The sequence below is a fragment of the Harpia harpyja genome, chromosome 21, assembly GCF_026419915.1.
Source record: "Harpia harpyja isolate bHarHar1 chromosome 21, bHarHar1 primary haplotype, whole genome shotgun sequence".
Lineage (NCBI taxonomy): Eukaryota > Metazoa > Chordata > Aves > Accipitriformes > Accipitridae > Harpia > Harpia harpyja.
Window position 1 is genome coordinate 161,335 of NC_068960.1, and position 23,532 is coordinate 184,866.

General features: G+C 39.1%; 3 protein-coding genes across 9 annotated transcripts in view; 1 reads left to right on the top strand and 2 right to left on the bottom strand.

Annotated features, from left to right (window-relative positions):
- On the bottom strand, window positions 1-10,216 carry GNPTG (N-acetylglucosamine-1-phosphate transferase subunit gamma). 3 transcript variants are annotated; one of them, XM_052772670.1, is made up of 11 exons: window positions 10,102-10,216; window positions 9,959-10,013; window positions 9,616-9,683; window positions 7,431-7,485; window positions 7,233-7,316; window positions 6,084-6,177; window positions 4,424-4,538; window positions 3,762-3,844; window positions 3,363-3,491; window positions 1,873-1,954; window positions 1-768 (listed from the first exon to the last, which is right to left on the bottom strand). In XM_052772670.1, the coding sequence occupies exons 1-11, from the start codon at window positions 10,214-10,216 to the stop codon at window positions 644-646; spliced, it is 1,005 nt and encodes a 334-aa protein (XP_052628630.1). In that variant the 3' UTR covers window positions 1-643. The 3 variants fall into 3 exon arrangements, with proteins under 3 accessions (XP_052628630.1, XP_052628632.1, XP_052628633.1); XM_052772672.1 differs by lacking the exon at window positions 7,233-7,316; XM_052772673.1 differs by lacking the exon at window positions 1,873-1,954.
- Window positions 10,197-14,655, top strand: TSR3 (TSR3 ribosome maturation factor). The gene is made up of 6 exons (XM_052772674.1): window positions 10,197-10,311; window positions 10,610-10,814; window positions 11,666-11,859; window positions 12,649-12,822; window positions 14,242-14,305; window positions 14,382-14,655. Exons 1-6 carry the CDS (start codon window positions 10,215-10,217, stop codon window positions 14,527-14,529), a joined length of 882 nt encoding a protein of 293 aa, XP_052628634.1. The 5' UTR covers window positions 10,197-10,214; the 3' UTR covers window positions 14,530-14,655.
- Window positions 12,033-23,532, bottom strand: part of UBE2I (ubiquitin conjugating enzyme E2 I) — a 19,388-nt gene continuing 7,888 nt past the window's right edge. For 2 of the 5 annotated variants that reach the window (XM_052772681.1, XM_052772682.1), the window contains exons 4-7: window positions 22,049-22,121; window positions 20,354-20,463; window positions 20,101-20,180; window positions 12,033-12,129 (exon numbers count right to left, since the gene is read on the bottom strand). In XM_052772681.1, the coding sequence (XP_052628641.1) occupies window positions 12,060-12,129; window positions 20,101-20,180; window positions 20,354-20,463; window positions 22,049-22,121 (333 nt within the window). In that variant the 3' untranslated portion in view covers window positions 12,033-12,059. The other 3 variants (XM_052772678.1, XM_052772680.1, XM_052772679.1) reach the window with 3 other exon arrangements.

Below are 23,532 nucleotides of genomic sequence, written 5' to 3' on the forward strand. Positions count from 1 at the left end.
TTGCGTTGGAAAAGTGCACTTTATTGCACGTTACGTACAGAGAACGGCCACGTGCTCCCTCAACGCAGCTGTTCGTTTAGAACAGTTTTGGTGCTTTCATAGCACCTTTCCGTCAGAGCCTGAAGAGCTTTCGTTTTACCCACCCACTCTCCCAGGATGACATCAACCTCTCAGCACGGGTGGAGTGGGGCGTTATGCACTGCTGCAGCAGAAAACGATTCTTTTTCTGCTAAAGCCTGCACAGAAAACCTTTCGGCACAGAGATGAGGCAATGTGTTCTTAATAGTGTACTTGCTACCTTTCATGCATGCAACATCTTACAGCACTGGTCGTGAACTATTTTGTATTTACACCACCTGTTGCCGTGCTTGATCAAAGAAAATAACAGCTGGGACTGGAGATGCGCAATCTGTAAACCTATGCCCAATACCGGCCTTAGCAAAGAAGTTTTACAAATGATCTTGGAGACTAGCCAACTGTTCTCAGCAATGGCGAGCCCGCACTCCATTATGTTCCCTTTGCTTTACGGCAGAAATACAGAAAGTCAAGAATCCTCACAGAAGGTCAATCATCTTGGTGCCACGATACACGTTCAACTTGCTTGACGTTCCATATGAACTTGCTGTTTACCAGCCAAATTTCTTCATACAGTGTCATTCCAAATTCCTGTGTCGCCACGCAGGTGCTCATCATCCTTTGACCCGTTAAAAACAGTTGTCACTGCAGTTGCCAGTTTGTGACTTACATGTTCAACACTGGTATTTTCAGCTGTAATATTTAGTTTAAGACATCAGTTAGTTCCGCTTTTAAACACCAAAACATTTTTGTCACAGAATTTACTCAATAGTTTTGAAATACTAAGTCATCTAGAGTAAGCTGTGAATTCTGCTTTTGATTGTACAGTTCTAATCTGCAATAATTATATGAACTAACAAACTGGCAGAAATACTGTGCAAGTTACATAGTTAATAGTTTAAACATGCAGATAAAATGTTCTATGAAAATTCCAGTATGATCAGTTTTCCCTAGAAAAGAGTCACCAATTTAAAAAAAAAAACAAAAAAACCAGAGAAGAAAGTTTCTCAAAACAAAAAGAAGAAAAAATTAAGTATGTCACTAATTTTAAGCTAATTTAATTAGCTCAAAGGTTCATTGTTTTCTTCAGGTGCCAATTCTGAACATAAAAGGTGTAAATATATATTCAGGGAGATTAAATCCTCCTTAGACAAATAGTTCATGTAATAATGGGCATGATGGACTGGAAGGCGGGGTGGGGAACGACAAAAAAAAACCCCAAACCCCAACAACAACAAAACCAAAAAAACAACTTGTCTGGAATTAATCCAGATAAGCCTTGTTTCTTCATAGCCAGCACCAAACAGTCTTTCCTTCTAAAAAGTGCATGTGATATGGTACTTAGAAATCAAAGAGAGGAAAAAAAGCTGACTAAGGAAGGATAAAACCAATTCAAACAGATACAGAGAACATTTCAAGTGTTCTTGAAGAAGTCAGGCCTTGTGGTTCACTATGCAGAAAATGGAGTTACTTAAAAGATGCTTATGTGCTATGAATGCTGTAACACCGATTTCCTTTTTCTTTGGCACCTTAAGTACCAGAGACAAACTTCAAATACAACAGCAGTCAAAATTTTTCTATAAAGCTAAAATTTCAAGTCATCAACACATTTTTGGGGGGCAAAATAAGTCCTCTTGCACAGGAATCAAGACCTAAGTACTTATTAAAAACTTTGTCTACTGAATTTTACCTCCATATATGTCAGATTATTTAATCCTTGCTGTAACCAAAACCAACATTTGGGTATTCACATTCTGAATAGACAATAATGAAAACGAATGATACCAAAAAACTCACCAGAATTTCCTTTGTATGCAATACCATGCTGACTTAATAAATCTTTAAGTTTTTTTATTTCTTTAGAAAGTTGCTTGTATTCCTAAGAAAGGAAATACATTTAAAATGGCTCTCCCACTCTCCAAATGCATACATAAAATGGGAATTTATAAAAAATAATGGGTCTGTGCACAGCTGTTACAGCTTTTGACTTAGAAGATCTTAAAAGATAAACTGCTTATTCCAAGAACAAGGTACAAATTTTATAAAAAGATATATTCCTATGTTGCCAAAACAGGAGCCAGCTTTTTCCAAGCCCAAGAGTAAAAATTAGGAGTGCTTTCTGTAACTATTTCGGATCTATCCTCTAACTAGCATTTTATCATAGTACAAAATTGCATTCATAAAGTTTGCCACAGGACCAGGCTTATTTTATTTTATATTATAATGCTACAGTCTGGAAGTTTGTCACCTCCTCAACTCTTGACCTTCACATTCTTGCTTTCGGCAGTTTCTGTTAACTTACAGAGCCAGGGATTGCTTAGTACTTTTGAGACTGGAATCTCGAAGAAGCCCTAATTTTTTTATTGTGTTTTGGTTTTTACATCAATCAAGAAAGAGCAAAAGATTAACTATTTAAGATTCCGTGGTTACCAAAACAGCCAACTTTATGTCAATTGAGCTATGATGAAGCGGAAAAAGAAGTACAAATTATTAAAAATTGTATTGTTAACTATTGGGGAAAAAAAAAAAATAGGTGAATACTCCAGCTCCTAGCAGTACCACATCAAAATGGTGATCTTTATATAAGTATATTCAGCTTAACCCCAGTTTATTTGGTTATATTCAGGAATTACTACGTGGTGTTTTGTCTTTGCTACATTTTCAAATAAAATTACAACAGCAGCTTCTTCTCTGCATTATAATGAATTAATTCCCTTCCATGCTCTTTTTTTGATGTTCAGCTTGCACTCCTTGAGGTGGAGCACACTGTCTACCTCTATTTTCCCTATTTCAATTCTGTTGCAGAAGGACTGTTCACACACATGAAAGTTATTCAGAAATGGACACAGCATAGATCATTCTGCCTTTTGCTTGTGCAACAGCCAATGCATTCTGACACGAGTCTGGATAATTATCCATGTCAACATTCCCAAGGCTGGTTACACATTTATTTTCACTAGCAAATCCTTCCTATTTCCAGACTGATACTCCCCAGAAAGAGTACTTACAAGGTGTTCATAACGCAAGTGCCTACTCTAATTCCTATACACACACCCATCTTCTTATTGGGCATTCAGTTGTGCTGCTTTGTTTTTTACTTAAGGGCTAGAATAAAGATATCAAAACGCTCTGTATGCAGACTGCTACATATTGAAACCAGATGAGATAATCCCATGAACAGATTTCAGCTGAATCCAAAGAGTGTTTACATAATGCTGTCACACTGATACTGTCATACAGTAAAAACTGGCAATATAATTCCACACTGTAAATATTACACTCTATACCTTACTGCACTTCTCCACTGTTTCAAATTCCACACTTATTTTCTTATTCTGTTTCTCAACTTCCTCTTCTTCTGTTGCTTTTAGAAGTCCTGCTTCCTCAAAAATCTCTTTCAGTATTTTTTTGTATCCCTGAAAAAGAAAGTTTCTAAAAGACAATAGATCAATCCACCCGACTCTCATCTCTGCTTGTAATTTGCACTGGCCATTCCAATTCCTCAAGCTTCACTGTAGCAAACATTACAATTATCAGTTGATACAGCAGTTACAGAGCACAAAAATTACTATTTGCCAACTGCAGAATAAATGCATCCATTCAGAAAGGAGAAACTGCAGAAGCCAGGTTTGGCTATTTGACAATAATTGTTCTTTACCAAATAGGGTTGGAAGAAGTTAACAAACCTGGTCAGTTATTAGTTCATCATATAGAAGCTGCTCTGCTTCATCCCACTTCCTTTGTAGTGCTTCAGTCAGAGTTGGATAAACTGGAAGATGGAAGTCAAACCATGTAAAAACCAACACCATTATCCTGCATTAGTTAAATGCTCCTCAAGTAGCATGCAAGTGTATTTGTTTTAAGAAGTCAAGGTTTCTATACAGTACAGAGTCTCTACTGCTTTCAAGAGTTGGGGTTAAACTTAAAATCCGCTTCACACATTGAAAGTTGCTGGAGAATGCCACCAACCAAAAATTTTTCTCTTATTTCCAGCTAGAAGGCCTCATATTTCTTTGTTGAATGTAATTCTCACTGACCTCTCCCTTTTTGTAATGTAAGTAAATGTGCAAATACTGCAGGGCTGATTCCTACGACCAGTCCAAGAGAAAAGACAAAGAGAAAAAAAAAAAAAACAAAAAACCCCACTCACTGAGTCTATACTAGCAATGACAATTTGAGAAATACCTATGTGTTATAATGATTGGGATTTAAAATACACTTGATATTATATGTTACATTTAATACTCATTTATAACAAGTTACAAACTCAAAGAACCTAAAAATTTACACTCTGAGGTTGGTGTAATATGCCAGCTGCTCCACACACAAATGATTTTCTAAATCTTACCTAAAAGAGAGTGGGGATGGCACACGAGAGGAGTCTCAAATGTCAGAGAGTAAACACAAGTACTCGGCTCAGACACATATGCCAATTTATTGCTCTTTCCACAAACAAGATGAACCTAAACACCAGTAAAAACAAAGATGAGTGAATCACCTCCACATAAAACAGGACCAGCATTGATGATCCATTTGCTGTCTTCCAATGCTAGCAGATGCATTTCTGTACATACTGTCATGTCAAAGCTTCCAGTGCTGTCACCCACAGAAAAAGAATCATAGCTAGCACATCTTCAAATTATTTTATCAAATGTGAAAATTGCTTGCTCTAATGGGAAATGGTCCCCCAACCTATCACTATTCCTTGGACTTCCAAGCACTGTATTTCCAGCAAGAATTAGAGTAAAAAGGAGGGTGAATAGGACACCCTTTAGAACCTCACCTGACATAAGCATAATTCACTTGACAAATTTTAGTTCTGTCCAATGTGCTAAATAAAGAGAACAATACACATCTAGCCTGTAGAAATTTGTTTCTGTCTTTAAACTTGCAGCACCAGTATTTTCTGTCTGTTCGAAACTAAATGCCAGTGAAAGATTTGAATCACAATATCAAAGATGATACAAGAATAGTAATTCTTTCTGCAGCCCCTATGGGAGATAAAGATGTTAACAAGGCACCTCCATCACAGTATAGAGTATTTTCACCTTGGCCAAGACATTTTGTCACTTATCCCATCTTCACATTAGTTATTATTCCAACTATATATCCCTCTCTCAAGTATTGTATTGTCACCCATCATCGTAATAGCTAAGCATCTTCTACATGGAAAGCAGCCTGTTGTGAACTACACAGTATCTTTAACTCTTCTTCACAACAGCTACCTACCTTACCAGGGAATGTGAGATTTAATTCATTGTATCTGTAAAACTGTGTAACATACTGAAACAGGAGGTGGAAAAAGGAAAACATTAATGAATGGATACACAATGTATGCAAATCATGTGCCACACATTGGGCAAGTCTCAGACACCCTTCCTTACCCTTGGCACAGAGACTACTTGAACGTGAAAAAGAACATTTTTAACCACTCCACAAAATAAGAATTTTTACTTTTTCTTTAAAATGTACTCACACCAGAATCTGTTTATCTTGAGTTGGTTCCTCTGCCACTCGCATATATTTGATTCCTTCCTCAATTCTCCTTGCATGCCCTCTGCTCTTGTTTTAACACCTTACTTAGCTTCTCAGCATGCTGTTAACGCCTAATTCTCTTCCCTCCTTTTTCCTGGATGTTCTTAGCACAATACACTGGCATCCCGCATTCAACAAATAGCTCATTTTCTTTATTTTTCCTGACACAAATTACAAAGCACTGTATGTTTCTACAGTAGTGATAATACCAGAATATTCCACTCTATCAAGGAAAAAAAAAAAGTTAAAAGTAACCAATGAGAATACATAAGTAAACTTCTTCAAAAATTTATCCTGATTTTAGCTTCCCTCCTCCATCCATTCACCTAGCTCCTACAGGAATTCATCTTCATGTTTTATATCACATCTTAAATTATGACTTCTTCAAGGTAGGAACGTTTCAGTCTGTAGAGTGTCATGAGTGTGTGTAGAGAGTCATGCTGTCTGAATTAGCATAGTCTAGGTTATTATACCTTTGTCTGTCTGCTCTTAGTTTCACATGAGTCTCCTTCCCTCATCCACATTCCAACAAATGTGTTGTTGTCAATTTCCCATTCATGCCAGATTCTGAAAGAAAACAAACCCAAAACAGGACATCATTTTATTTTAAGTTACTGGAAAGAAAAAGGTGAACACTCAGGAGGAAAAGCAGGAATACCCTTATACCATGTTCAATTTAACTGTATATACTTCATTTCGTTGTCTTAGTATTTCCAGCCAAGACCTTATAAACAGTGTAGTTTGTTATCTAGGCTGCTACACAGGGCACATCAACATTACTTTGAGAGCACAGTTTTGGATCAGCTTTCAGTTCGCAAACCATTTGCACTTACAAATCCATGTTTAAATCCAATAAAATACAGCTTATAGATCATCCCACAACAAATTCCGTGAAGCTATGTACCCTGTGCAACTCAGATTGTTTGCAGGATTTTCAGTGCTGATGAGAGCACCTACAAAAACCAGTCACTACTTCTGCTAGTCTTAAAGCCAATGATACTCTCAGCATCTCAATGTACCCTTTTCCTCTCATATTGGCTCACTAATTATTGTGCACACAGGAAAAAAAAGAGACATCTATATACAAAATATTTAGAAAGGCAGTAATTTTAAAGCAGTGCTCTGGTTTATAATTAAGTTTATTTTAGGTCTTATGATTTGGATACTCTGGGGTCTTTGAATACTTTGGGATACTTTTTCGGGTCTACATTGAGTCTTTTATTACCTTTTGTTAAATATGTTTAACACAACGACTAGGCATAAAGCACTCATTTCATTTTGTAAGGTCACATTCAACTCAAAGTGAAAATAGTTAACAGACATGAAATCTTTGTTAATATAAGCTGTAGTTATACATTATTGAATTTCTCACATGAACATATCACACCTGCAGTTGGCACTGGTTATTAATCAGCCTCCAGCTAAAACAGGAAGTTAGTATTTATCAACAAAAAAATCTGAATTTTTCAAGATGGGGTATTTTTATGCATAACGCCTTGGGAACTACAATGACCTAACCTGACTCATAAAAGAATCTTAATTTTAAACCTGCCTCCTTTTTGACAATCTATAAAACAATCTACTAACAACACAGGTAAAACTTAAAGGTCTAAAAGCCTCACCCTAAAATCCCACTATAGGCATTCCATCGAAAAGTCTGCTCGTGCTGAGTGACATTATGGAAAGGACAAAACTCATACTTGTACCTTAAAAGAAAAAAAAAAAAAAGAAAAGAAAAGAAGAAATGTTTTAGACTGAAATAAAAACCTAGTTTGTTCCTAATAAATATATAAAATCAAATATCCAAATCCATTACTCACGTGGATTCCACAAAACTGAAACACTTGCCAGCAAGCCTAAAGAGATGTGCAGGGCCTAAAAACACCACAAAATGACATCAAGGAAGAATAACATTTTGGTTAAATTTAAGCAAGTTACTGTGGTGACAAAACTGCAAGGAGTATGTGACAAATTTAGTTTTCTGCTGTACATAAGGAAATTTCTATCTTCCATATAGATTACTGTAAGTTCCCACTAGTACTATATTGGTTTGCATCATGATCTTTAACATTTTTCATATTCAACACTCATTGAAACAGATCAGCCTCTTTCTATGACAGAAATAAGATGACTGTATACAAACAAATATTTGGAGGCCAGATCCATAAAAGGAATCATCAGTGCAGATCTTGCCAAAATCTGACAATGAAATGACTAGAAGTCTTGCTTGGCAGCTGTCTGTCCCCAAAGTCATCCAAACTCCTCAAGTTTATACTAGTAAAGCCCATTTGCTCAGAATGTTGACAGTGCTGCATATTTAAGTTTCACTGAGATTCTCGAACTAGATATTCCTTTTCACAGTTTGCCTTCATGGTCTGATCCAGGTAGTATTCAGCAAGATAAACCTTTTACTGTCAGACAGGTCAGCAGTTACAATTCTACTCTTGTAGAATTGACCACTCCAGCCTTGCTGTCAAAGGAATCCAAGACAGGTAACTTGTCATTCAAAAAAGGGCCCAGAGTTCTGAACTAGGTGATACAGGGCTATTTCAGTGTCCCTTGTTTAAGGTAATTTTGCACGGGATGATTAAATATTTGTGAGGAAAGGAGAAGAAAAGAGATTACAAAGCAAGTAAAATAAAACCCCATCCTGGATTCCAATTCCTCACTGCCAGGATTGCCTATGTACTTTTTCCAAAGATGTAGACAAGCAATCCTAGAAACAAAGATCAGACCACCAGAATCATGCCCTCCGGAATGCCCTAACCACTGGGATACAGGCAGGTTCTCTTTCCCATTTGATTTTTCTGACTGTACGATCTTGCACTTCATTCTACAGGTTATCATAGGCTTGGCCAAAGGGTTTGCCCCTCTACTACATGCAACCTGTGCTTTAGTGATTAGGATGCTCTCCCCACAGAGGAAGAACAAGCAAATTCGAATGTCCCTGAGGAATGCATTAAACTCATGTCTCCATTTCCTGGGCAGATGCTCTGAAAGAGAAATTATAGTAAATATTACCCCAGCTGTCTTGTAAAAGAAAAGAACGAGTAAGGTTTCCATGCTAAAGAAATAATTGTGAAGACAGGGTTCCACGCCTTAGATTCCAATTCCATAGACATTCCCAATTTTTGGCCACACATAAGTTCCCACATCCAGGAAAGAAGGATTTCTAGCATACTGTCCTTTTCACTTTTTTCCTGCTATTTTTGGCATCTTTCCATTCAGCATTCTATTACTAATTGTATTTCTAACTATTTCACTTTTCACATGCAGTACCTGCAGAATTTATACATTTGATTTGGATTTATAAAACATGACAGAAGACATTAAGCATCATCACATTCAGTGTCACCATACCAAGATGCCTTTATTGAACCTGAAAAGGTTTAAGCCTGTGCCTAAGGTTAGCAGAGAGACAAGAGATTTCCTTTTGCTTACTCCTTGCATTCAGGGTTTATTTTATCTACTCTCCTCCACATATCGTCTAGAATTTTTTAGATTCCTGTTTATTTTGCTAAAGTGGTGGATTTTTATTACAGCACCCAGGCTTTGTCTGTGAAACTGAACCTCTGTGACTTGTTCCAAGACTACTTTTAGGACTTTTTTAAAAATAATTTTTGAGTATTAGGTACCATCAGATGATGGGATGGCTTTTATATGACAATCTCAAGGATGCTAGGGATTGTTTCAAGAAGAAAGTAAGTTTTTAGTAAGGATCAGAAGGATCTGTGACTGCCTCAATAAACATAGAATAAAACATACGGATAGCACTGTGACACCACCAGTCCAAACAGCACTGGGACATGGAACACAGAAGAGGTTAATCCAGGTTTTAATCTGTCAGAAGCACAATAAAATATATTTGCCCATCCTTATTTCCCCCGATGCTCATAAAACGACAAGTAAAATCGGTCTTTGTCTGCATAAAGTCAGGTTAGACTATTTTGCAAGTGACTGTCACTAAATGATGAAAACTACAAAAAAGGTAACGCTTGCGTATACCTGATACTGCAGAGGGGGACATCTTTGGCTGCAGCCTGTTTGGCTGAGGCAAGAACGGGTTATTCAACCTTTCAAAAGAAGGAGAGTGAAGCGTTTAAGACCGAGTTACGCATCTGGCTCCGGCTGTATCCTCCCCTACCCGAGCGTCCCAACACCTACAGCCGCGCAGGACGCGCGGAGAGCGGCGACGCTGCCCGCGGGCCCACCAGCGGAGGCGGCAGAGGCGCCCGGGCCCGCCCTTCCCCGGAGGACGGAACGGTCTGGAGCGGGCGCAGCGGCAGAGGAACCCGAGCCCGCCAAGGCCGGGTGGGTCGCGGGACGCGGCGAGCGGGCGGCCACGTACCCGAACGTGTTCGGCTCCTCCACAATCTTCATCTTCCCCGCCGAGGCGAAGAGACCTGCCGAGCAGAGAGCAGTTGGCTGCGGCGGGCGGGCGGACCAACCCACCGCCGCACCCGCTCGCCCCCCGCCTGCCCCCGCGCTCACCCAGCGCCGCGCCCAGCGCCGCCAGCAGCAGCCGGGCGGCCGCCATCGCCTCTTCCGCTGGAAACGGAAGGGCGCGGGGCCACGGGGCGGCCGCTCCGCCTAGGCGCGGCACCATGGAGCGCGGCCGGCGCGCTGCCTTGCGGAGGGGCGGCCGGCGCGGGGCTCGCAGCCTCGACACCTTCGCGGCGGAGGCGGAGACCGCGCTGAGAGGTGCGGGAGCGTGCCGCGGCCGCTGGGCCGCGCCGAGCGGGACCGCGGGTCCTGCCCTGGGTCCTGCCGAGGCGGGCCGGGCCGCGGGTCCTGCCCAGGGTCCTGCCGGGCGCGGCCGGGCCGCGGGTCCTGCCCAGGGTCCTGCCGGGCGCGGCCGGGCCGCGGGTCCTGCCCAGGGTCCTGCCGGGCCCGGCCGGGCCGCGGGTCCTGCCCAGGGTCCTGCCGGGCCCGGCTGGGCCGCGGGTCCTGCCCTGGGCCGGGCGGCCGCCGGGCAGTAATGCGCGCCTGCTGTTTTCAGCTTGCCTGGAGGGCGAGGGGGCCGCCCCGGAGGCGAAGTTCCCGTGCCCTCTTGCCATGTGGGAGCTCGGACACTGCGATCCCAAGAAATGCACCGGGAGGAAACTGGCCCGAAAAGGGTTGCTCCGAACCCTGCGCCTCCGCCAGAGATTCCCGGGCCTCGTCCTCAGTCCTCTGGCTACCGAGTACGTCTCTCCAGCTGACAGGCAAGTGCCCGGTGAGGCCCGTGCACAGGTGACCTCGCTGCCTGTTGGCAAAGCCCGTGGAGGTGCAGGCTGTGGGGAAGAGCACTTGGTTCAAATGCTGTAGCGATGGTATATTAGGGTGAGCATTTTAACCACTGATCCATGGCCACAGCTGTGCTGCGGAATGAATTTGACCTTGCTGTTACACTACATTGATGCGTAAACATGAGAAATGGAGCCGTTTTATTAAATCAGGTTAACATTTTTACACAGCTGGTATCAGGTGAAAAAAGCATCTGTAGATCCCAATGAGAAATCAAAGTATGTGGTTTGTAGGTTAATTTGTTCAGAATCACGGGCCTATAGCTACTGCATCTTTTAGGATTCCATATTCAAGTTCTTTGGCTAGGCAACACAATGCATTAACTAGAAAATGTACTTGGGGGAAACACTGAGAATTTTCTTCAGATGTGCCTGCAAAATTTTTATAAAAATGTATTTACTCAGAGAAAAGATTAGTCTTTAGAAGCTGGTGGAGAACCTAAATCTGAACTTTGGTGTACTTTTAAGAATGCAAATGTTACTATTGACCACACTCTTCTGTCACATTTTCTAAACCTAGAATTTTTCACTTTCAGTTTGAAACGTACGGATAAACCTTTTTAGCCACATGCGTGTTCAGACAAAAAGCATGTTATTATTCTTTCTCATTGCATCTGTATTTTAGATCATTGTAAAATGCATGCTTTTTGATTGACAAAAGGGGGGGTTGTATGCAAATTTGTTGCCAGTATCAAGTGGCAATTGTAGTTCCCACTAACATCAATACAATGATAACAGTTTTTCAAATACAGTGATGTTTCTTTTTTTAGGCATGTCATTGCTCAGAGTGGAATGGCAGTCATAGATTGCTCATGGGCCAAATTAGAAGAAACTCCCTTTAGGAGAATGAGAGGAGGTCATCTACGGCTGCTGCCTTACTTGGTGGCTGCAAATCCTGTAAACTATGGTCGGCCATGCAAGCTGTCCTGTGTGGAAGCTTTTGCTGCAGCTTTTTGCATTGTCGGTAGGCTGTAATATGTCTGATGTGAAATACGTTACCACCAATTCTTACATCCTTAATAAATCAGAAGAGATGATCTGCGACAGACTAAACTGTAATGCAGTCTGACTGGTCATCACTTTGTTGAGATTGGAATCGGATTGCCTAGCTTTCTTCCAAGTGCTTGTATCTGGTAGCATCGAGGTATCTCTGGGGTGTTCATGTCAGCTACTATACAGGACACATAAACTGATGATCCTGGTTTTGTCAGGATGGCACTTAATGTTAGAAAAACTGTTAAAAAAAAAAAAAAGCCAGAAAAGACAGAGCATGAATCCTTAAGCAACTTTGTCTTAATGAGAGATAACAGCTGTCTGTTAATAGGGTGGGTTCTAGTTAAGAACAAAAGAAATTGCTCCCTCTTGTGATGTTTTGCAAACTCATCACAGAAGTTTCTTGACAATTGAAGAGACATGCTCTACTATACTGCAGACAAATCTTATCTTCTGAAAATATCATATGTACAATTGCTGTCTTGCTGAAGGACTGTGGGAGCTAGACTTTGAATCATTCATTACCTGTACAAAATATTTTTGTATAACACTAAAAGACTATGAAATTTTCTTGGATTCAGTTAAGTATTTCAAGTTAAACTGAAATTTGAAAAGATTTTTAATCTTTTTAAAAGTCTGAATCCCTGAACGCTGAAAAAATGCTGGCAAACATCTATCATAGTGATACATAGGTATGTACTGTAAGGTGAGTGAAATCTTACAATGAAAAAGAAAACTGATCATTTATCTTCTGTTCTAGGATTCCCAGACCTAGCCACTATTCTTCTAAGGAAATTTAAATGGGGTAAGGCATTTATTGACTTGAACAAAAATCTCTTGGAAAAGTATGCAGCCTGTCATTGCCAGGAAGAAGTGCTGAGAGTTGAAAAGGACTTTTTAGCTAGTGTCCAAGAAACAAAAGATGAAGAAATAGGTAAGAAAAACCACAGACACACCACATACACCCTTTTCCTAACTAAATTCCTTACAATCTTTTCCTTTACTCTCATGAAAATATTGGCAAGGTAGAAGAGCTTTGTTGAGATGTGTTGTTCTGTCTTTATACTGTGTATTCTTCTAAGCAAGTTTGCCTATTTTTTTTAACTCAAAAAGATGAAAACGACTAAAGTAATTTAATGCATGTATTAGTGTATTCACAGCTGAACTGTGGAGCAGCCACCCTGATTAAATTAAGGATATTGGAGTAAAAAGAAAATATGATGCTTCCTCATTTTATCTACAGATGTTAAAAGCAGAGTATGAGTAAAAAGACTAGTAATTCAGGACTGTAAGAGAAATATAGGCATACAGTCTGACAGCAAGGTAGTTGCACATAAACCTAAGAAAGACCTTTAATGGATACATTTATATAGTCCCTAATCAGGACATTTAAAATCAGACCTATAAAGATAATGAAAATAGCTTATAATACGTACAGTAGTTTATTCCCAAATTCTTCCAGTAACTTACTGGTATCCCAGTATTTCAGGCTATATTCACAGGTGAGCGCTTGGTCTCATTCAAGACAGCACAAAAAAAAGCCACATCAAGTGATCGAGAACATATGAGGAGAGGTGCTCCTAATTAATGTTTTCCTTTCACAGTGGTTAAGTCCCATAAAAACAGGCCAGGGGGTCACACTGTAAGATGGTAGACAGCCTTTAGTTTCACTGAACTTCGATGTCTTTGCCATGACATGCTAGGCTGAATGAAATGATCCTGTTGTTTGCTGGAAGCCTAACTACTGTTACATTAAACTGAAGACAGTTCTTGAGGGGCAACACTACTATGCCAAACAAAGCATGCTTCCACCCACAATCATATGTATTTTCTGGATGGACTGTAGTACCAAAGCTGTCATGCCTTGTTTGACTTTTCTGAGGTAACAGTTCTCTCCAACTGTGTAAGTCAAAGTAAATCTAGCCCTACCCTTACTAAGCAAGAGCTAAGCCTGGACAGCTATACTTCATTTCTCAATAGAGATGAACTAACTAGATCACCCTTTTAGAACTAAACCATTCTGAGAACATCCATGTTTTCTTACTAAAAGCCTTAGAAACCTATCTGTACAGTTTGACTACCCCTAAAGAGCTACTGAACCCCTTGGGGGGGGAGGGGCACAAAGGGCATGGAAAAGAGTGAAAAGACTAGAATGGGGGGCAGGACTTGGTAGTTGTTTCTCACCTCCCCTGGTTTCTGACCAAATGACTACAGTAAACTTTACAGAAAGCTGAACCGGACTTCCTGTGCCTTCCCCTCCATGCCAAAAATCTTCTCTTAAAATGAAAATTAAGGCAGACCATTAAAATATGTCTTCTTCATCAACGGGTATGTTTTTTCCTTCTTTTTCCAGATCCATTTGATGTTGAATCAGGAGAAGAATTTTCTAATCCCAACAGACCAATCAATTCCCTAGGGTAATGAATTTAATTTAAATACTATTTTTCCTATTATAAGTTGTTTTGCATTTATAATCCTGAAAAATGTTTCCAGACAAGCACGAAGTAACGAAGAATCTGAGGAAGACAGCGTGAGCACTCCAGATGATGCCACTGAAAGCAGTGATGAAAGCAGTCCAGAAGATCATGGTACTGTAAAGTTGCTGCAACAACAGCCAATAAATCAACTATTTGAAAAGTAAAAAACAGAACAAAACAAAACAAAAAAACAAACCACAACAAAACCCACAACAAACAAACAAAAAACCCCCAACAATCCCGAAGAGTTGTAACATCCCGTATAAAGAAATTTTCTTGTGAACGGTTAACAGTGTGGCTTGTTCACCTGTGATTTGATGCCTAGCAAATGCCTTCCTTTAGGTGAACCTCAGGCGATATGTGGGCTTATAGGTCTATTTGTTATGCACATAAAGGCTTTAGGTTATTTAATTTTTAGATAATTGTTACCACCCTCTTCAGAGTACCTACCACATAAAGAGCCTCTGACTTTTTGCAGGCTTGAGCCTACCATATGTATTTCAACTACTTCATCTGGTTTAGGGTAAACTGAATACCTAAGCTTAAAAGGAAAAAATGCTTCCTGGAATTGTTTTAACATCTCAGTATGTCTTTTCAGTAACTTTACATGCTTGCTTTTTTTTTTTTTTTTTTTTTTTTTTTATTTACTCTGATCAATAGTCCTAAGCAACATACAATGTTTTGGTACTTTATATTCACAACTGTACCATAACATTTCAGGTAACAGGTTCAGCAATGCTATCTGCCTGCATTCTCATTACGTGAAGCGGCACTCTACCAAGTCAGAAATACACATTGTCCAGCCCTTAAGGATCTGAGTCGGAGACTCTCATCAGCACTAGTTATCTTAGTTCACTTTTTTCCATATGCCTGCCAGCTTGTGTAGTGAAAGTGCAGCTGTTACCAGTTGTCTTCTGTACATTTAACTAGAATGCTCTACTGAGTTTCCAGCACCCAAGTGGAACTTATTTAAACCTAAACTTCAGCAACCCTTCAGTAGAATTGGAGATACTGAGGACAATTCATAGTGTTACCTTCATATATACAAGTTCTTCAAGTCACAGCAAGATTTTCACCTCTTAACCCTCATCTACTGGAAACAGTAAATGCTAGCCCTACTGGAGCTAAAATTGGCAGTCACAGCAGCAGTTTTAGTGGTACAAATACGCCATTTCCCTTTAAAAAGAAAAAAAAGAAGCCCAAGTAAATGACTTTGACAGGGAATCTTTTCCTTTAGCTCAGTTTCTCAGTTACTTTCCCAGCCCAAGCATATGAAGTCTTTTCCAAATCAGCTGCTGAAGGATTTCTAGAGATAGTGACAAGGAAGCAATCCTACACAAACAATTTTTAGGAGACAGAGTAACATGAGGGTGTTAGCTATTCTAATTTGGGGGAACGCTTTTATGTTACAAAGCTGTCGTAATCAAATGCAGACAAGCAGAACAGATCTGGGAACAGAGCTGTATCACACTTAGAATAACTTGTCTCTAGCGATAGCCATTTTTTAATAACAAAAGCACTGAAGAAGCTACAGCTCAGATGGAACAAAACTTCTCACACTTCGTTTTGCAGAATGATTTTGACTAAAAATACAATAAAAAAAAGCAGTTAAAGTTTAATAGAGGGCATATCAGCTTGACATACATGAAAATAACTTACATAATTTAACTGATTTCCTTTACAGAAGGAAACTAATTGCATAGAGCACGTCCTTTTCCTAAAAGCTATATACATTGACATATGGAAGAAGGCACAGAAGTATTTCTGATAAACAAGTACCATTTAAAATCCCCAGTTGCTGTAGGTCCCCTTTCATTCCATGGACAGCTTCTATAATTGTTCATATCAGTCTAATGCTTGTGTTATTTTATGTTAACATGGTCACACCAGTATGTTGATCCCATTATACACAGTAAGCAATTGGTCTCTAGCTAGTCAGAATTCCTAAGGAACTGATCAAAGTTTAATAGCTGCAATTACCACTTGGGGCCCAAAGAAGGGCTGCTTTCATGCTGGGGGCGGGGGCAGGGAAAAGAAACGAAGGCAACATCTAAACAAAAGGTAAGTGCAGCATCACAGGCCTTAAAAACAGGACTTGCACTGAATTGTGTTCAGAGCCATTTAAATGGCAGTCTTTTAATCATTTTAATGAAGATAAATGAAACAAAGCCCTTTATATAAACAGTTTATTTACTCTAAACAGCAACACAGACAGAACGCCATATAAACACAAAGGAAGTGATGCAGAATAAGGATGCTGGCTGACTTTGGATCTCAGAGGCTCTTAAGCAATAACAACCTAGTTTCTGAAAGATAGAAAAACAAATTCAGGGAGGGAAGGGGGTGGAGGGCATGATTTTTTTTTCATACAGCCAGCTAGAGGCTAAATATAGTTCTAACATTTTAAAGCATGCCTGCATCAGATAGCAAAGTAACTAGAGATACTAGTGAATTTATAGAAGTATAAAAGTTTATAATTTTACAGCAGTTGAAATACTGACATCAATATTAAAATAAAAGCAAGTTTTACATAACAATCAAAAATACAAAAGACTGAAGGAAGAGACCCTGTATGAAAAAACTGGGGGCAATTCAGCAAATTTAGAACTGTATACAAGTGGCGAATATGGAAAATGGCACACATACAACCCCCTCCCCTAAGTGGATATTAATTGTACATAGCAACATTAGATTTTGCAAAAGTTTTGTAAACAAGTTCTTGCCAAACCAATCCCTTCCTTTTTAAGATGCTGCATGACAGATGCTTATGATGGTGCAAACTTCTTGGCTTGTGCTCGAACCCTCTTTTCGTATTCCACTCTGTTTTGGCTGAATAGAGGAGAGAGAAAGAGTAATTACAGCTTGAGAAATCAGAGGCCATGTTATAGAGTTATTCTTCTATTTCTCTTCAATATGAAACTAAGTCATTGCTGAAGGCAAAACCATTAGATAGGAATTCACCAAACACTACAATATATTACAGGCTTTTCTGGACCATTACTCTGATAATTTCCTTCGGAGGGAAGTAAGGTACTGTTTAACTAGTTTCTTTCCAAACTTCATCTGCTGTCAAATGATTGTACTATCTGACTTCATACCATACCAGTCTCTATAAACAGGTTTGTGCCTGCTTTTTTTCAAGGCCAGCTGTACCTTGCATGCAAGCATTCTTGCTCATCAGAACACAAGTTTTCCACTCCCCATGTTAAGACCTGAGGTCATTAACAATAAATTCCAGTATCCTAACAGCACAAAGTGGTTGATGAGAGCAGTTCACTAACAGCTGGTGAACTTCATATGATTTTTGAAGTGTCATCTTTACTGCTTTGAGAGAGGGCAAGTACTCTTTTAAGAAATGGGAAAATGGTAACAGTATGGTAGTTTCAGCCTTTATCTCTGCAGACCCTGACTCACAGCATTAGGTTTATCCTAACCTCAGTTGGAAAAAAAAGCTAGCTCAACGTTTTGAAAAAAACACTATAGTTCACTAAGTCTAGCATACTTGCTACAGATTAATTAAACAAGCAAGTACTACTTCAGGAAACTATGACCAGTCATTAAGCCTCAGACTCGACACATAAAAGGGCAAGTTCTTTGTTTTCTATTCTTGGGCCAACAAGGGATGGTAGTAGCTTAGTAGAGCATCCATTTACATTCAACACCATATTGTGTATTAGCTGTCAGAAGTGTCAGTCAAGAGCTAAACAAAAATTTGTTACCATTACTCTTGTGCCAAAGGTAGTTTACAGTGACTAGATTTTGCAGACAGCTTTGCAGTAAACTTAACTTACTTTCAGCTATGAAGGCTTGCTGCAGTAAAAAAAAAAAAAAAAAAAAAAAAAAAAGAGGCAGCAAATTATATCCTCAGAAGTTGACAGTTTGGGGGGGGGAGAAGAAATGAAGCCAATTTTGGTCACATCCAATGAACAATTACCAGCAAGCAGACTGAAAATACTCTAGTTTCTTCTCAAATAAATTTACAAACTTTATTCTAAAATTTTTCTTTAAGTTATATTGCTTTGTCACATGAGAACACAACCTAGCTGTTAAGTCTCACACCCTCAGAATCCACACAAAAGAATGCCTGCCATAGTAGACTCTGCATGCCTACAGTAGAGAGGAGGAAGTAGGTTAGCCCATTAGGAGTGCTAAAGTTAGAGTGACAGTAAAGCAATCCTGAGAATGAGAACAAGTATTCTTATTTTGAATACAAAGTTTATTCTTGAATTTTAACAATTTGACTACAAGACATCTATTTAAATAACACTGCATCTTCCCCAGTATTTATCACCTATGCCAAATTACAGATGCATACGCAATCCTGCTCTGTTGAACTTCTGCTACCAGTTACTCATCAAGCAGTAAGAGAGACACACTCTCAGACTGCAGAAATATAGTAACCCATCTGGAATACTATGCATATCCACAAGACATGAAGAAGATAAATGGGAGACTACATATCTGAAGTAACAAAAAATGTGTAATAGTTTATTCTCAATAGATTTTTTTTTTTTCTAGAAGCACTTACAATAAAGCAGAAACAAGACTAGCAAAGACTGGTTTAGTACATACATGTGTGTGGGAGGTGATAAATAAAACACACAGACTATTTATACATGTATGAAAAAATATTATTCCTGCCCTATATTCTCTCAGAGTGGCTTTTAATAAAAAGTAAAAATAAAAATGGGGGGAGGCCTGCCTCATCATTACTGGCTCCCAAAGGTGCTGCCTACAACTGTGGCCATCTAACTGTCCTCCATATGCACACAGTCCCACCCAGTCTTCTGTAGATACTTAAAAAAAAATAACAGAGTGAAGCCCTTAATTAAATCCAAGATGCACTACCCATCCCTATGTTTCCTTTTCACTAGGATCTTATAATAGACTTTCCTGACGTAGCTTGCATGTGAAATCTCAAAATGCCATTTTTCAAACTTGGCACTCTCCTGGATACTTGTTTTTCTACCCAGAATGGTAATTCTACATTTCCATCTTGGTCATTTCAGTAGCTGTCAGTGCCAAAAGCATTTGTTTAAAGTGTTTTGCTCCCCTAAAGATTATAGATTTTACCATCCATTTTTAATGCTGGGAAAAATTTAAGATTAAGATTAAGCAAAAAAAAAAAAAAAAAAAGAGAGAGAGAAGTACTTTTTAGCTCATAAATTATCACCTTTCCTAACCAATGCAAACTTCATTCTGCTAAAGCTACAAGCTTTCTGTACTTTTTAACCTATTCTTTTGGAAGATCCAGTTTCCACACAACGCTCCGTATTTCCTACGGCAATCACAGCAGCTCTCCTTTATCCTTCAGGCACAAGTGCTTATAGGTACCCACTGCTGGACAGAAGTAAGTTACTCCTATACTGATGAATGGGACTTGTTACCTAATTCAGTCTCCTCTATCACTGTCTCATGAAATCATTATGCCTCATCACTACTACTCAGCCTTTAGGGGAAAGGATTCTATGTTGGGCTAGAACCAGGATGAGAATCATAGTCTAACTGAAGGAGTCTTCACACTTTATTGCTGTTGCAATGCTATTAAAAGCTCCACTAGCCTATTAACCCTGAAGTTACCGTTCAAGTTTAGCACAAGCTAGGCATCTCTATAGGATACAGCCATGAAGGTAGGAAAATTCCCCTGATCATTCCTAAAAACATTTGCATGTTATAGCATTAACCGACAGCTGTAGGCAATACAACAGCTTTCAAGCTGATATGCAGATACTTACCAGTAAATTGTGTAAGCCTCTGCTTGAGCTGGGTCTTGAATATTTGGTTCATTTAGAAGTTCTTGTATTCCTAACAAGATCTGTAGAAGAAGGAATAGAAGTAACATAGACACAGATATTACTAAGAGACATTCAATTAAAAAACCCGTAGAAACCAACTGTAGAAACACACAGTGAACATCTTATATTCACATCAGATAAGCAAGCAAAGCAAATAAAAGGGCTAAGAAGAAGGCTAAGTACAATTAATGACCTGTTTAATTGTGATTGCTGGCCTCCAGTCCTTATCCTCCTCTAAGATGGAGAGACACACTGTGCCTGAAGGATACACGTTTGGATGGAATAATGGTGGTTCAAATTTACCTGATGAAGAAGAGAGAATTACTTGCATGCAGCACTAAGACTAAGATCAGAGAGTTGGTTTAGATTAGTGGGGACAAAAAGAAAAAAAGGCTAAAGACAGCCTCCACCCACCCCCCCAAAAAAAAACCCCGCACAGACTTCTGGAGCTATTAATACTGGTTTTCTTCTTGGCTCAGTCTGCACCTAAAGCAGGAACTCCATCACATCTGTGCTATCCATCCAGGCAACATAACACTATCATTGTGACCAGAAATCTTTTGGTTTAGGAATGGAAACTGACAAAAATAGTTTGTAGTAGCTTTGCGGTAAAGACCTTTTTAAACCAATCCTGTCTTTACAGCCTCACATACTACTATATAAGGGAAAGCTACTGCCCTTCACTCTTCTCTCTTCACTTTAAAATACTGAAAGTTCCATACAAAGAAGAGTAAGTTTCTAGCATTTTTTTCAGGTATAATCAAGATGCACTGAACAAGAGGAATCAAGTTTAAGTTGCAAGACTGACTGAAGGAGTAGGCTTGTGCAGCTCTCCCTCTGCCACAATCTATATTCTGGCATTTCTTTAATCTTTACAGGACTTAAATGCAACAGCCACCATCTTGAGTAATGTAATGAACACTTGTTTAGCACTATATGAAATATCTACATGTTAGTGCAGTTTTCAAATCCATCTGACATCACAAGTAAGTCTTGCTTATGAGCTGCTCAATGAAGTTCAGCAGGAACTCAGAAGCTGCATTGGTAAGAAGTCTTACCAGTCACATATACATCTTATTTAAGGCATGACAGTTCATTTAACACTTGCAGATGTGCTAGTTGGTATTTCTCAAGATACTCTTGTTAAATATTTTCTAGTTAAAAGATATGTTTCCCCTTGTGTCACATGTATTTAGGTGGTAACAAATACCACCTAACAAAAGGAGTAGCCAAGACAACTGATACAGCTGAAACACCAAAATGAAATGAGAAATGAACTGCTGTCAAAAGAGCCATTTGTAATCAGTCATTGATTTGAGATGGTAGCCAATTCAAGAACCAGGAAATTAGGCAAGGCAATAGATGTTTTCAAATTTCTAAAGTAGGTAAGTTTGAAATGGGATAAGGAAAATTCAACAACTTAGCAAGGAAACTAGGTATCTGAAGATATCTGTTGTACATAGTATCAGGAAAAGAATAGATCCATGTTCTAGAGCAAGTCAATTAAAAGGTTAAAGTTGATGGAACTTTTGGGGTTTTAATTATTTTTTCTAAGTTCTTGCCTTAGAAGACCAACTTAACAGTAAGAACACGCAAAGGGATTTGGTCTAACCATGCCTACCTATTAGTTTCCTAAGAGTGCTGATCAAGTAGTAAACCCTTCAAGCACTGCTTCTGTCAAACTTTGAGGAAACCCATACAGCAATCCCCCTCCCCTCCCAATTTTGTTCTATTGAGCACTTAACTCATTTCATCACAACTTTCTAAATGCAAAGTGGTGGGTGGGGAAAAAAAAAATCTGTAAGAAAAGTAATAAGCATTCATAGAACCTCATGGACTAGTTTAACATTTTTCTAATAAACCCATGTTTTTTAGTCATTTTACTTACATTTTGGGGGTGAAGAAGGGTAGTCATCCTTGAAAAGCATCCGTAGTTTAAATAAGCCTCCTTCCCATGGTGTCTATAAAAAGTTAAGGTAAAGTTTAGATTACAGCAAGGAAAAGTCAAACTTGTGGAAAAAAGCTTATCAAGAATACAGTTTCTCAGGCAAAGCACAAGACATCCTTCTGCTACGCAGTAGAAAATAGCTGTCCTATGTTGTAGCATGCTGTCTAGACTGAGACAAGTTATCCCACTTATATAAGGAGTTGAAGAAAGAAAACTCTGCTTTTCCACTTCATTACAGCTAGTAAGTGTTGCTGAGTCATCAATAGTTGGGCTCATCGCCAACAGTTCCATATACAAGTAAAGTTTTCACAGTACACAGAAGAACGGAATACTTCAAGTTTTACATGATACACATGCCATGAGGAAGGGGCCATTATAGCCCCACTTAAAGTGAGTCTGAGAAGATAGGATATGGATACACTCCTTAAGCATGTGGATGTAAATGGCTTCTATTTTGCATCATGAGAACGTGGCTAAGAAAACCACAAGTGAACAAAAAATTTGCACAGCACTGTAGTACTGCTACAGTTAATGAGATTCACTAGTCTAAACTAACGCTGTCTGGATTTGGTAGCAGGTAGTCTCACACGTTCCATCTTTTTGTGTAACAAATTCTAAGATGCTTTTTATCCCCATCAGAAACTGGGAAGAGCACTGATAAGAGCAGCTCCCATGCTACAGAGCAGACCAAATAAGACAGCACTACGCAGAAGGGTCATATAAACACAGGAAAACATCTAGCAAAGCACAAAAAGCCTGTCTCAAATATATACTTCCTTGTCATCTTACTTCAAAATAAGGAAAAAAGCCCATCTTCTGACAAACTGATTTCTGGCAAGTGTAGAAATACAGAAAAGTTTATTATATATGTAAAATTCAGACCACTTCTCTGTAACTTGCCCTTGCTATGGAAACACTGCAATGAAAATAAGTGCTGGGTTCATTCTTTAAAACAAACTGGAGTAAAGATGGTCTCACACCTTATCAACATAAATGTTATCCTCAGGGACAGACAGGTATGTTTGAAGACCACCTTAGGAGGAAATCCCTAATTCTTTCCTACCTGAATTATGTGACTTTTTTTAGCAGAAGGAAAAAGAAAAAAAGGAAAAAAAAACCCACCAAAAAACCCCCACCCCCAAAAAGCAGCAGCACTCCATTGTCACTGGTATTTATTGTGCAGTCTCAAGCTAGAATAGGAAAAAAAATGTGCTACGGAATACTAAGATAACATTGTTTTAAAAAGCAAATGAGTTTCATTACATTTGCTATAGTGCACTTAAAGAACTTGTTCTTAACAGCTGTAGTCAGTTGTCAACAACTAGAAATATCTATTCTCCATACCTTCTCGGAAGAGACGTGTCCATTTTTAGAAGAGAGGAGCCTTTTGACAGAATAAACTTTTCCTATTTTGTTTGCTTCCA